The sequence below is a fragment of the Coffea arabica genome, chromosome 11c, assembly GCF_036785885.1.
Source record: "Coffea arabica cultivar ET-39 chromosome 11c, Coffea Arabica ET-39 HiFi, whole genome shotgun sequence".
Taxonomy (NCBI): domain Eukaryota; kingdom Viridiplantae; phylum Streptophyta; class Magnoliopsida; order Gentianales; family Rubiaceae; genus Coffea; species Coffea arabica.
In genome coordinates, this window is record NC_092330.1 from 38,056,333 (window position 1) to 38,069,219 (window position 12,887).

General features: G+C 35.0%; 2 protein-coding genes across 4 annotated transcripts; both read left to right on the forward strand.

Moving 5' to 3' along the window:
- The first annotated feature begins 3,173 nt into the window (after window positions 1-3,173).
- On the forward strand, window positions 3,174-9,234 carry LOC113717158 (uncharacterized). 2 transcript variants are annotated; one of them, XM_027241831.2, is made up of 7 exons: window positions 3,174-3,328; window positions 4,261-4,528; window positions 4,655-4,710; window positions 4,820-4,898; window positions 5,086-5,224; window positions 6,458-6,571; window positions 8,802-9,234. In XM_027241831.2, exons 2-7 carry the CDS (start codon window positions 4,362-4,364, stop codon window positions 8,859-8,861), a joined length of 615 nt encoding a protein of 204 aa, XP_027097632.1. In that variant the 5' UTR covers window positions 3,174-3,328; window positions 4,261-4,361; the 3' UTR covers window positions 8,862-9,234. The 2 variants fall into 2 exon arrangements, with proteins under 2 accessions (XP_027097632.1, XP_027097631.1); XM_027241830.2 differs by lacking the exon at window positions 8,802-9,234 and adding an exon at window positions 7,641-8,092.
- A 146-nt stretch (window positions 9,235-9,380) lies between these two features.
- Window positions 9,381-11,715, forward strand: LOC113717156 (uncharacterized). 2 transcript variants are annotated; one of them, XM_027241829.2, is made up of 4 exons: window positions 9,381-10,048; window positions 10,121-10,435; window positions 10,532-10,611; window positions 10,959-11,715. In XM_027241829.2, the coding sequence occupies exons 1-4, from the start codon at window positions 9,859-9,861 to the stop codon at window positions 11,382-11,384; spliced, it is 1,011 nt and encodes a 336-aa protein (XP_027097630.1). In that variant the 5' UTR covers window positions 9,381-9,858; the 3' UTR covers window positions 11,385-11,715. The 2 variants fall into 2 exon arrangements, with proteins under 2 accessions (XP_027097630.1, XP_027097629.1); XM_027241828.2 differs by having other exon boundaries at window positions 9,381-10,435.
- Window positions 11,716-12,887: the final 1,172 nt, after the last annotated feature.

Genomic DNA, 12,887 nt, shown 5'->3' on the forward strand with positions numbered 1-12,887 from the left:
TATATTTACTTCTCATGGAAAACTTGGTTGGTCAGAGTCTGATGGTGCAAATATGAAGCAGCCTTTACCAAGTCCAGAACATATACCTAGACGGCTATCTGGCTTATGCTTGCACAAATTTTTGCCAGTTTTACTTCGACTTCTTTATAGGATAATTTTCCAGTTTGTCTAATATAAAACCAACTTTCCCTGATCTGATTCTGACTACTCAGTGGATCCCAAGTTGAAAAAAGGAACAAGTTTTTGCTTCAGAATTGGCCATACTAACTAAAATTAGCCCTAGAAAGAACAGGCAATGGTAACTAAAAATGGTTTCGTGAACCAGCTTGTGAACACCACCCTAGCTAGCCCTTAGTAGAAAAGTACTGAGAAATCATTGATTCGACCATGCCAAAACTCAGAACTTGTCTACGTTAAAACATCATAAAGTCTTCCTCCGACTGTCATGCATTTCCATAACAGCAATATTTGTCCCTATGCAAAATTACAAAGTACCGACATCATATTCTTGAGATCACTGTTAGAACAGTGTTGTTCAGACGAATGAATTGAGAATGACAGCTAAAATTTCGTCGATGAATTAATGCAGTCAAATATATATTACTCCATCATGCATGTTTTTTTTTTTTTACTCCATCACCTTGCTCATTTGGTACACTACAGGAATTTACAAAAGGGTCCTCCTTTGATTATTTTTTTTTCCTTTTTTGTGTCATTCCCTAGCTAGTATTCTCTTATCTAGGCCTTGAAAAATTTTTAAATAAGTAAATACGGGGACTTTATAATTGCTTGCTTGGCAATGGACATGGCTAAGGAGAGCTAGCTATTCGAACTGCCATCGACCAGATCATTGTATTCAATTAATCAGCTATGAATCTTTTGGCAATAAGTGAAGCTGCATTGTTGTGTGTACGTGCAATTACAACTGCAATTCACTTATTTTCAAAAACGAAATGGTCTGAGACGAGCTTTGCACTGTGGTGTTATTGGAAATGAAAAACTCTTCGGAACTATTTCACGCAAAGTTGAATTGTTTGAGCTTTTCGCTTTGGTACTTATTTGATTACCAAATTCTATATGATACGGGTAATGGGATATTTGCACTGTTCCCATCTTTTGCTCTCAAAATAAGTTTTGAACAATCAACATTAATTTGTTAGCATAAAAACCAAAGTGAGAATTTGAAGCATGCCTAAGATGAATTTAATAGGATGAAAAATAGAGGTAAATTTTGTATACGCTGACAATCTATATATACACTAGTGGATATAGGTTCATACTATCTAATTTGAATTTTAATTCTTGCAAATGTGCCATGCATTCATATCTATTAGTATGTATTTTGTTAGTTAGTGTATAAAAAATTAATACAAAAAAAATAAGGTCTAATAATTATTATAAAAAAAAGGTCTAATAAAAACCGTACTTCATGACAATCCATTGTAGTGGGCTTGGTCTTAATCTTCTACTTTGGGCTTGGAAGAAACCGTATATAGAGCGGATGCCTTTTGGGCCCAGGAAAGTCCATATTCAAGAATACCATTCAAATACAAAATCAAAATGAGATAAAAGAAACTTCACTCTACATATTATTGAGTTTAAACTTATAAAACACTCGGATTAAGCTTTTTTAACACAATTAGTCTAGGAATTTTTTTACACTAATAAATATAAATACATGAAATACGTGCAAAGAAAATTTTCAAAACTAAATAGAAGTTATGTCTCATGCATTCCATGTGCTAGTTTTTTTTTAAAAAAATTTATACTAACAATGTAAGAACGATTAATCTAAAATACTTTACTATGAAAAGTTCGTAATAAACTATTGATTAATTGTTACTACATTTCTGGTATAAAATTTTTTTTACGTTAATGAGTTTGGATGCATGATACATAAACTTCATTGAAATTTGAGATTTTGTTTTCAACATTTTATTGGTAGTGCAAAAAACAAAAAAAAAAGAAATCATTAACAACATACAAATCTATAAAGAATAGTAAAAAAAAAATGGTAGGCATGTTTCTAAATTCAACAAAAAATTAATCTAAATATGAAAACTCCTGTATTCACTCTACCACGAATGTTTTAGATTGCCTAAACGTTAATAAATATGGATTTTGGCCCCTTCAGGGTTCAAGAGAAATATATCATCATCTCATAATTAGCCAAAATAGGACTAAATTTAAAATTCTCTAGTTGGTTCCACAAGCTGAAATTGTCAGACAAAAGAGTCCAACTTGAAATTCTAAAAGGATAAAATGTTATTTGCATTCTCATTACTCTATTTTCATTTTGATGAAATCATATTATTGCTGTCCTAATCTCTTTTCCTTGTCCATGAGCTAATTTTACCAAATTTTCTCTTACATTCTAAAACCAATTAATTATTCCATTACACATTAAAATGGCTAATTTAAAATTGTCGCTAATATGTATTATGTATTTTTCTACAAAATTTCACGAAATTATATGATGCCAAAGATCAATCTAACAATATAATATGAACAGATTCCAAACTTCAAGACCAAAATAAATAAATAAATAAATCCCAAACTTCAAAGATGACAAAAAATTGAGTACAACTATAATGTCTCATAAATAGGATACTAATATTTCAAAAAATCTGTTAAGAATATCTCATATGACCACAATAAAGGAAGTGAAGTTTTCTGGTATATTTCATCAATCTCTTCTGGAGAATTGTTTTCCATAGTTTGAAAGCCCTAAAATTTTTTATGAAAGAGAAAAAAAGTGGAGTTTAAAATTTCTTTTAAAAGAAAAGAAAGTGAAGTTGATGTTTGCTGCTCCAAAGTTGTCTATAAGTGATAGAGCACAAATTAGAGTAAGGGTAATATGTGAACAGCATATAGATAATGTGAACGCAATATAGGACAAGAGTAAAAATTAGAGTATCTTGTCAAAATAAATAGGATAGTAAAAATGCAAATAACACAGGAGAGTTCAAAAAATAACACATTACCCTTCTAAAATTACACGAAAAGACAAAAGGCAACAAAACACCTAAGCCGTCAAAAGCCAAAATCAGAAACAAAACACAATCAACGGATTTTGTAGGAAAGTAGACTTGCGTATGCTTGGAAAAAACACCCCGAATATGCTGATACTTTTTGTAAGTAAGTGCCTGTTTTTTTGAGGAAGATTCCCCCCCTCATTCGCATATCCTTTTTCCATAAATACCCTTACCTTTTCGCCTTGTATTTTTTCAAACCATAATCTGCAGCTTCAAAGAAAAACAGCAAAAAGAAGAAAAAAAGAAAAATCCCAGCTGACTTCAGATAGATTGCTGCAATCCCTTTTCTCCAGGTTCTTTAATTTTACCTATTTGTAGCTTTTTAAGCAATCTCCTTTTTTCATTTAAGTAGCTGATTTTCTTGATTGTTGTTCCGTTAATGTTTTCTGGTGATTTCTTCATTTTGTGTTGCTTGGTTTTGTTTTCAATTGAGAACCCTGATGGGATTTTGCATCTTTTCATTCCTTTCTGTGTGTTGATCATGGGCGCATTTTTTAAAAAGTTGAAGACTTTAATCGATTGCAAGACTGGTTTGTTGAAGGGATTTCATTGCTTGCCTGAAGTTCTTGATGGATATGAAGTTTACCTTTTTATATTTATTATCATCAAACGAAAGAATCAGTTTTATTTAAGAGTTTTTAGTACCATGCAGGAAGTAGCTCAGAAAATCTTTAATGCAATGTGCAGAAGGATATCTAGGATTTAAGTTTTTTCTACGGGATATTTTATGCAATAGTTGATTTTGCATAGATATATCTGATCAGGTGGTAAAATTTAGTCTAGTTTTAGTTTGGTAATTTTTGGCTGGATTTAGAGACTGCTTTTTATTGTTCGTTCTCGCTAATTAGATTAAAATCTTGTAGCAGTAACCTTAAAAAAAAAAAAAAAGAATTTGTAGCAGTAACTGAAAAATGGAATTAATAAAGAAATAAAATACAAGGTAATACTTAAGGATATGAGTTTCTTTTTATTTTCTCCTTTTTCTTGAGATGGAAATGAATTGGTGAAAGCTTACATGCAGTGCTGCTGGTCCTGAAGCCTTTTGTATGCTTTACATATGTATAAGATCAGCACTGGTGTTTTGAACTCTTATTGTGATGATTTAGTGACATAATTTCTAATGACTTTAGGATTTTTTAATTCTGTTTTCTAAGTTGTTTCTGTTGGATCTTTATTCTTTACATTTAGACATTCTTGAACATAATGGATATTACATTTGTTACAGGGATTGGGAATAGGTTTTCTGCTGCATCCTGAGCTCTTTCTTTACCAGGGCATTCATGTCCTGCTGGCAGTCAGTCAGTTGACTGATTGCCAACAGAGCACATGAGTGACCAAAGTGCATTAATGCCTATCAAAGCCTTGGAGGGTATACACGGAGTACAACTGGTTCCTAATTCACCATTTACATTTGAAGTGATAAAACATGAGGATTTACAGCAGTCAACCTGCGAAAGTTTGACTGTTGGGACTAGCCAACAGCTAATATTGCAGTAAGTCGAGAAGAATTCGTGTTCTCTATCAATATATGCTTCTGTTTTCAATTCAACTTAAAATGCTGAGCTGATAATTGTTTTTGACAAGCATTATATAGCTGACAACAGCAATCTATTTATCAGGAGAGCATGGCAGCAAAGGCCTCCTTGTCTTAGGCCTATTCACTCTTGCGCATCTGGTAATTTTAGAACTTCATGTGTATTTTTTAATCAATGGTATTGCGGTGCATGCTTCCTTGAACTTTGATTTTTTTTTTCTTTTCTAAAACTTTTATTTCTGTATTTTAGGTGATAAGACTATTGTAGAGAGGATAGCTAATGTGCTTACATCACTTCCTTTTATTGCTCTTGGGCTTCAGGCACCAAGGTAGAGGCTTTCCCTTAATCCTGCATGTGTTTGGTGGATAAATGTGTATACTATATTATGTGAGTAATTCGGCTTTTGGGATGTTACAACAAAATCCATCCCCCAAATGAACAGAACAGAAACAGTGAGGGGTCTGGGAGGTTGAAGATAATGGTTGAGACCTAAATGCTTTTTGCTGATGATGCAGGAAGAATCTAAACTGTAAACTTTATGCCAATTCCTTAATTGGAGTAGGGCTTGCCTCCAGCTTGTACCATGCTTCGAGAGGAAAACTAAGGAAATATCTGAGATGGGCTGACTACACAATGATAGCCACAACAACAGTGGTATGCCATGACTATATAGTTGTCTTTGGATGTATGCATTATATTTGCTAGAGTTCCGTAAGTTGAATCGAGTAGAATAAATTTGTTCAGCCTTCAGTATCAATACTTCCATCTAAGAAAATTTTCTTGGCATAGAAACATAGTGGACAAGTACATGCAAATTGTGGCAGATTGGTTTTCTAATCCATCAGAAAGTAATAAGTGGATGTTTTGAAACCTTTGGAGTGTCCTTGGATATTTTCTATGTGCCATTGCCTTTGTCAGGGGCATCAAAAATTCTGACAGACTAATTTTTTGACATTCACAGCATCCCTCTGTTATTCCCCCCCTTAAGTTACATGCCTTTAAATTGTTCTGTCTTTTTTCTTTAATTTTAAGAATTAGTGGCTTGCAACAGCATCAACATGACCATTTCTTCTACTTATTGTAATTTGTCCTTTTGATTGAGTGTATCTGCTCAGCCTGTCTGTGTCTCCAGTTTAAAAAAGTTTACTTTCTAAATATGCATCACTGGATGTCTGTGAATTCAGAACATGTATGCTCTAATTTATCCTGGATTTTCATCTCTTATTTTTGTACTATAATACCTTGCTGAATGTCTTAACATATAATGACAAGCTTGTATCCTGCAATGATGACTTGACTAAGTAAGGCTGATAACAGAAATTATCAGATTACGTTATATGTAACAATGACTTTCTTGTGTGTCTATTTGGAAAAGAAGCTTTTGACTCAGGTATTCTGCACTCGTCTAGCAGCTAAATAGGGTGAGCAACTTGCTTCACAAAGGGAAAGGGAAAGATATTAAAAACTAAAAAAAATCTAATCATTGATTTTATGGACCTTTGCCTTTTTGCTGACAAGTTACTCAAAGGAAAAGAGAACTCTTGTGCTTAGATATGTCCACTCATACAGCATATTGGTTTAATGCAGCTCACCATGCATTGTTTGATTTGTTGCTTTTCACTTTATCTCTAGCATGAGGAACAGAGGAAATGGAAAGATTAGGATATTCCTGTTGTATAAAAAGTAGCGTTCGATTGCAGTTTGTATTTTTTCTGCTACAAGTTCAGTTAGGTTGATTCAATACCTGTAAGAATTTCTCAATAGTATTTATCCCAAGCATTTTCTAGATGCTAGCTAACCAGTAAACCTTCATTGAATAACCTAGATCTGGATTACATTTTACTCTTTTAGTTTTCTAATTGACATTTATTACTGATTCCTTTGTAGTGTTTGTCAAGCGCACTGCGCACTGAGAACCCAAAGTTGCTCATGGCAGCCTCTGCTGTATTCCTGCCAATCCAGCCTTTGATGGTTTCTGCAGTACATACTGGGATGATGGAGGTAATAGACGTACATGCATATCTATGAGTTGATTCATAAGCCAGAATGCAGTCTGTTCTAAGTCTTGTCTTTTGACTCTCTTAAGTGTAACTGAGGTCTGGGAGGCCTCAGGAACGAGCTAAAAGAGTTCAGACCCAATCCTCTCCGTTGTGGCGTGCATTCTGTGTTCCAAGTCTTATCTTTATACTTATTACTTGACTGGCATAATATACATATGTAGCTTACTATTGCCAGTTAGGTATGCAAGATTGAAGTTGTAGTTCCTTGGAGTAGGGAATCATTCTGGTTAACATAATTATAGAGCTGGAATTAGTGGAAGCTGAAACACAGTTTACTACATAGCTTGTAGTGCTTTAATTTTCTTGGTTGTTTATGCTCATGTCCTCATCTAGCATGAGACACATTGAAGATTTGTTGTTCTTCTGGTGATAGGAGGAGAGAGGAGGCAAAGGGAATGTTGCTCATGCCTTGGCTTGACCTAAAGTGTCTCTCACTTGTTTGAAATCTAATATTGTCCAAAGTAGGTTATTTTAGCATTTGGTCGGATTGTAATTGATTAGTAGACAATAGATCCATATGCTACTGATTATTGATTCATGAATTTGTCTTTACATCATCAATGACCTCCGCATCCTTTTTAGAACCCAAAAAGATGAAGCCAAGTTAGCTGCCCAAGTGATCTGTCAAATGTGTTTCCTAGTCCTACCATCATAATACCTGAGAAGTATAAAATATTGTCCACAATTGACCTTCCTTGGGCCTTCTCAGTTGCTGCACACGCTGTCCTGGATCCATTGAGATTCCATAGCTTGCAACATGCGAGTTAAAACACACCAAAGAGAACATTGAGAAAAGCATGCACTGGTTTACTATATGTAATACACAACACTTGAACTTCTTCATCCATTTTTGAGAGGTCTCATTTATCCTACCTTAGTTTCGAAACTTGCTGTAACTAAAGATGCCTAGCCACCCTTCCATTTTTATCCAAACAGTCCAATCTCAAATACTCAAGTAGCCGAGACAAATTGGTAACGTTACCTTTTTTATTCCCCATGCATCTGTCCAGGTTGCTTTTGCAAAAAGAGCATTTCAAGATCCAGAACTGAGGATGGCACACAATGTACATAAGATGTCATCACTTTTGGGTGGTGCACTTTTCATTGCTGATGATGTCTTCCCTGAAACTCCCTTCCTTCATGCTGGTTGGCATCTAGCTGCTGCTGTTGGAGTTGGCACTTGTAACAAGCTTTTAGAGCAACTTCAGAATTAATAAATTAATTTGTCGAAAATACTTCAATTCCTGATATAGAGCGTAGTTTATCATTGATCAGAAAGCTGAAACTTGTTCAATATCCCCATAATCTTCAGATTAAAATGTAATAATATATTTATTAGGTTAGGGGTACCGTCAGCAGTGGGTTCTGTAGTATGCCTTTATAGTCTAAAACGGTGGCAATCTTCGTTGCCTTGTACTTTACAAAATCAGTGGATTCATCGAAGAAACGAATTATTTGTACTTGCCCTTCTGTTTGTATTTTGGTGAAGCATGTAAGATTTCTCATGTTCTGCAATTAACTGTACGTTTCGCTTGAGAAAAGATTGTCCAACTCTTTTGGGCAAATCAGCTATTTGGTCTTCAATGTAGAACCATCCTTTGGAGACTAATCAGGAAAATATAAATAAATTGGTATTTCTGGGCGTCTGTGGCTATGTTCTTTGGCTATTCAAGTAGAAATAAGGAAATGAAGATTTGAAATCAGAGTTCTTCACCAGCTTCCCGTATTGCTTTTATCTCTTTCACATTAGTTGCTTTAAAGAATTAAAGAAAAGTAGCATAAACTTTGCTCTTGCGTATATTTTTTTCCTTGTTTCACTCTCACATGATAAGGGTACGAAACCTAATTGAGGGTAAAGGATAAACATGTCCAAATGCAACACTGTTGGAAGGACTGTCCTCAATGCCAAAACAGAAAGCTAGTTTGCTAGGAATTCTAGAGTCTAGACATAAGATTTGTGGCAAGCCGAAAAAAGCAACCAAATGAACGTGTTTCTCGATCTTCAGGCATCATTTAGTATTCGGGTCCTAGCTAGCAAAGACAGTAGTAAATCAACTAATATATCTTGTTGATTGTACTGCATTGGACATGCACTAAGCTAAAAGTTTTGTTTCTTTTATTTAGCTTCTTCAATCCAATGAATGAGTATCTGACTTGCAATTTGATTTCAGCACTATTCAGGTTGTGGATCACCGATTGTGGAACTGCAGAAAACTATTTCAAGCAGTTGACTATTGAACCACACCGCTCTCTGCTCAAAAGTCTTCGGTGCTCTATTTTGAACATGAAGCAATAATTGGTCCAACGAAGGCTGCAAAGAAGTCTTATGAACGTGTACATCACTTGTGAATCACTTTGCTGCTAACTAATAAGTATATCACTTATGAAAGTGATAAACTGAACTCATTGAGGCTGTTTTAAAATCAAAGACATACAAAGGGGAGACAGTTTAGAAATAAGAAGTGTGAAAGGCACTGGAGCATGAATAGGTAGTAAAACGAGAAGGAAAAAGAAAATGAAGTGTGATGAGGGGCTGAGGCAGATGGCATGGTTTGAAGTAGTAGAATGTGGAATGCAAAAATCAAGTCTTATTGAGTTTTGAAACTTCTCTCATCATTGACATGTCGCTTTTACATCTCTTCCCCCAATATCTCCCAGAATTTCACGCTTTCTTTTCAATCCTCCCTAGTTTGCTTTGTCCTTCTCTTTTTTCTCTGACCACACTGCACAGCTGCATAGCATGGTCTACCTATTGATGAAGTACTCTTATCTCTTGTTGTTTCTTCTATAAACAAAAACCATTCTCCTTTACTTCACTGCCCCCCATCCCTTTTTTCCCCCTCGTTCCATCTCTATCACTGAAACTCAAGAATTTCAATGTCCCTTCCAGTACAGTATTAACCTTGGGGCTGCAGAATTCCTTTTTCACCTAAGCTTTTATAACCGACCCACGAGAGAGAGAAGCAAGAAAAGCAAACACAGAAAAGAGCATTCAATAATTGCACTAATCTTGCATCTGTACATGTAAACACATGCATTAAATTCATGACATATGTTAGCATTTTTGCATAAGACCACCCATCCCCAACCCTGGCCCTTCCTCCTTGCTTGCCTTTTCATTTCAGCAGCATGCTACTGGACCATATTGTCAACTAGTACTTGCTCCATAAATCTCTCCCATCTTTCACCTTCCAATCCCTTCTTCGGACACCTAGTGAACAACCTATTATGTGGTTGAAAAATTGTGAGGATGGTGTCAAGGAATCTAGATATGATGCATTATACAATCAGCGAATTCGCCATATCTTCCCAAAATCTAATGCTTCAATGAGCAATTGTGCTCCATGTTGCTTGATACCATCTAATTACTCCAGTCACATTGGCAACGGGATTGGATTTCCCATGAACTACCATCAAAGTATGTCACAATTTTTTGTTAGTTTTTCTTCTGTTTTACTTATTTGTGTGATGAGTTATGAATGTCTTGTAGCTTGCGTTAATCATGATGAAGAAATTAAAGATGAGAACCACATGGAACCCATAGTGAGTTCAAGGTGGAATCCAACACCGGAGCAGCTAATGGCCTTAGAGGAAATGTATCGACGCGGAGTAAGAACTCCCTCAGCTGAAGAGATCAAGCTCATTGCTGCAAAGCTTCGCCAGTTTGGTAAGATTGAAGGGAAGAATGTGTTCTATTGGTTTCAAAACCACAAAGCAAGAGAACGACAGAAAAGACGTCGCCAACCGGACTCAAATTCTAGCAAAAATGCCACTGACGTTGAAACCCTAGATGCAAAAGAGACAGGTAAGTAGGGTTTGTATCGCACCATGATGCTAATGCAATAAACAGTTTTTCTTGACATGAAATAGGGTTTTCTTCTTTTAACTATTTTCTTTACAGGATTTAGCTGCAAAGCTTTGGAAGGTGAACACAATAAGAAGTTGGTTACTACAATTCCAGCATACAGTTCAACTTCAAAGGTCTGTATCCATTCCTTTGAGTGATAGGCCTTTGTGTCTTTTTCTTCTTCTCGTCTTAAAACAAAAACAAGAGAAGATATTTTATGAGGTAATGAAGGGAACATTTTCTTCCTTCTCTCTTTTCTTTTTACAAAAGTAGGTCAATTAATTTTTCAAAAGGGCAAAAGTGACAAATGCAAGAGGGAGGAAAGCTTTTATATGATGGGAAAAACAATAAGAGTTGAAATTGGAAAAGCTGCATTCTATACTTTCTGGTAGTTAGGCCTGTTGGTCTAATTCCTGAAAGGGTGTTAGTATTATTGGGGATAGTGCAAATTGACAGTGCCTTAAATACTTGTTCATTTCAGGAGTCTGCATCAATGCAAAGATCAATGGTAACAGAAAGTGGAACAGATGGATGGACTCATTTGGATGAGAGAGAACTGCAGAAGAGGAGCCAAAGGAAAATAGCAAAGGGTGCAACTTCCCTGATGGATATGTCTTGTATGGCTCCCAACTCTGACCTATTAAACACCATAACTGCACCTTCCACACTTGAATCTTCAGGGGAAAATCAGCAGATAACTGCATTAAATTCCAGCGTAGTTTCCCCATCCTGCGGTGAAGATATGATCAACTATGAAGATGGAAGAAGAAACCATCACACACTTCAGCTATTTCCACTGCGAAGCGACGATCATTGCTCCATTAAAGCATCAGAGACAGAGTTTAAAGAGCTTAGGACAACGATAAGTTCCAAACTTCCTCCAAAACAGTTCTATGAGTTCCTCTAGGAGCAGCATAAGGATGCTTATCTTATGTGCTACTTAGAATGAATAAGTTCAGCATTCTTACTAGTAAGATTGCAGCACTGAATAGTTTAGCGTTTGCCAAAAATTGAATCTAACAAGCTATCCAAAATGGAGAGCTAGCTAGTCAGTAGCAGCCAATGGAGACTGTGGAGTAGTAATTGATATGAGAGGAAAACGACAGAAACTCTGGACTGATGTGAAATACCTTTGATGTGATGTAATCTGGTACCAAGGATGGGAGAATGTTACATTTTCCATGCGTATTATTTTGGAAATTTCACTATTTATATATGGCATTTACGTTTTACAGTCAGATCCATATAAAACTGAGAAGAAGATGACTAAGATATTGAGTTGTACAGTGTTTTATTTCTCTAATACCTATATAGACTTTGTTCTAACTGGCTAAACAATTATGACAGGTCAAGTCATAATGCACATTTTGAAGTAACTAAAAATGGGTTAAGCTAATTTGCCAATCTAGTTAATGTTAAAGTTTAAGAGATTTTGGCTATAATAGGATAACGTGTTAAAAAATATATCTATATTACATACAGATTATGTCTCCTAGTGTTCTTTCTAAATTATCCTTAATAACTACCCACTGTCAACATGTTCTTCTATCAAGTAACATATATTTCTTATTATTCCATTTCTTAACTTATTTAATAAATATTGTTTTTTAGCAACTACTAGCTATAATTATGCCTTACCACCAAATAATTATTTGTTTATACATTTTATTTTGATAGATTTTCTACATATCTATAGTCAAATATAAAATCAGTTCTCTTGAAAATGATTTCAACAAATATATTTAAAAAATCTTATAAATATTGTTCTATTAATTGCATACGCATTGTTGTGTTCCTTGAATACTAGTAAATATAGGTGGTGGACATACTCTAAATTTCGAATACTTTAACAAGTATACATCCCATATGAACTTTACTCCAAAGCCATTATCGAGGAAACAATAAAAAAAAAATTGAAAACTCAAGTATTTGCAAAGTAAGTGGTTCATACTTCAAAGATATGAGACCTTAAAACGTGAACATAAAACTCTTGTCAACCCTTTGGCTATGCAGAATTTAATCGAATTTAAAAACTATCAAACATAAAATGCTGATCGAGTTTGGATCGATTAGTTAGCAAATCAAGCTTGAACCAACTGTTATCAAATCGGATTCAATTTGAGTATTGAATAGTTTGATTCATCTTTCAACCCTGACCATAACATAAAAACTAGTTAAAAAGGGTTGGAAGAATGCCCAAGATATTAGAGTATAAAAAAGACATTAATATACATTTTGTATTGCTAACTCTCATTTGCTTCTGTATTCCAGGGAAATTAGGCCAATCCCTCTACAGCTAGTTAGTCAGAAAATATGTTTACCAAAATAAATGCATAACCAATCCCACTGGTTCTGTTGCTGCATCATTGGCCTTAGGTTCTGTGTTAGCGTCATTCCCGTTGTATATAGG

Coding starts and splice junctions, on each gene's coding strand:
- LOC113717158 (XM_027241830.2), top strand. CDS start 4,362: ATGAGTGACCAAAGTGCATTAATGCCTATCAAAGCCTTGGAGGGTATA. Junction 4,529..4,654: donor AGCCAACAGCTAATATTGCA/GTAAGTCGAGAA, acceptor TCTATTTATCAG/GAGAGCATGGCAGCAAAGGC. Junction 6,572..7,640: donor TACATACTGGGATGATGGAG/GTAATAGACGTA, acceptor GCATCTGTCCAG/GTTGCTTTTGCAAAAAGAGC.
- LOC113717156 (XM_027241828.2), top strand. CDS start 9,859: ATGTGGTTGAAAAATTGTGAGGATGGTGTCAAGGAATCTAGATATGAT. Junction 10,436..10,531: donor CCTAGATGCAAAAGAGACAG/GTAAGTAGGGTT, acceptor TTTTCTTTACAG/GATTTAGCTGCAAAGCTTTG. Junction 10,612..10,958: donor CATACAGTTCAACTTCAAAG/GTCTGTATCCAT, acceptor TGTTCATTTCAG/GAGTCTGCATCAATGCAAAG.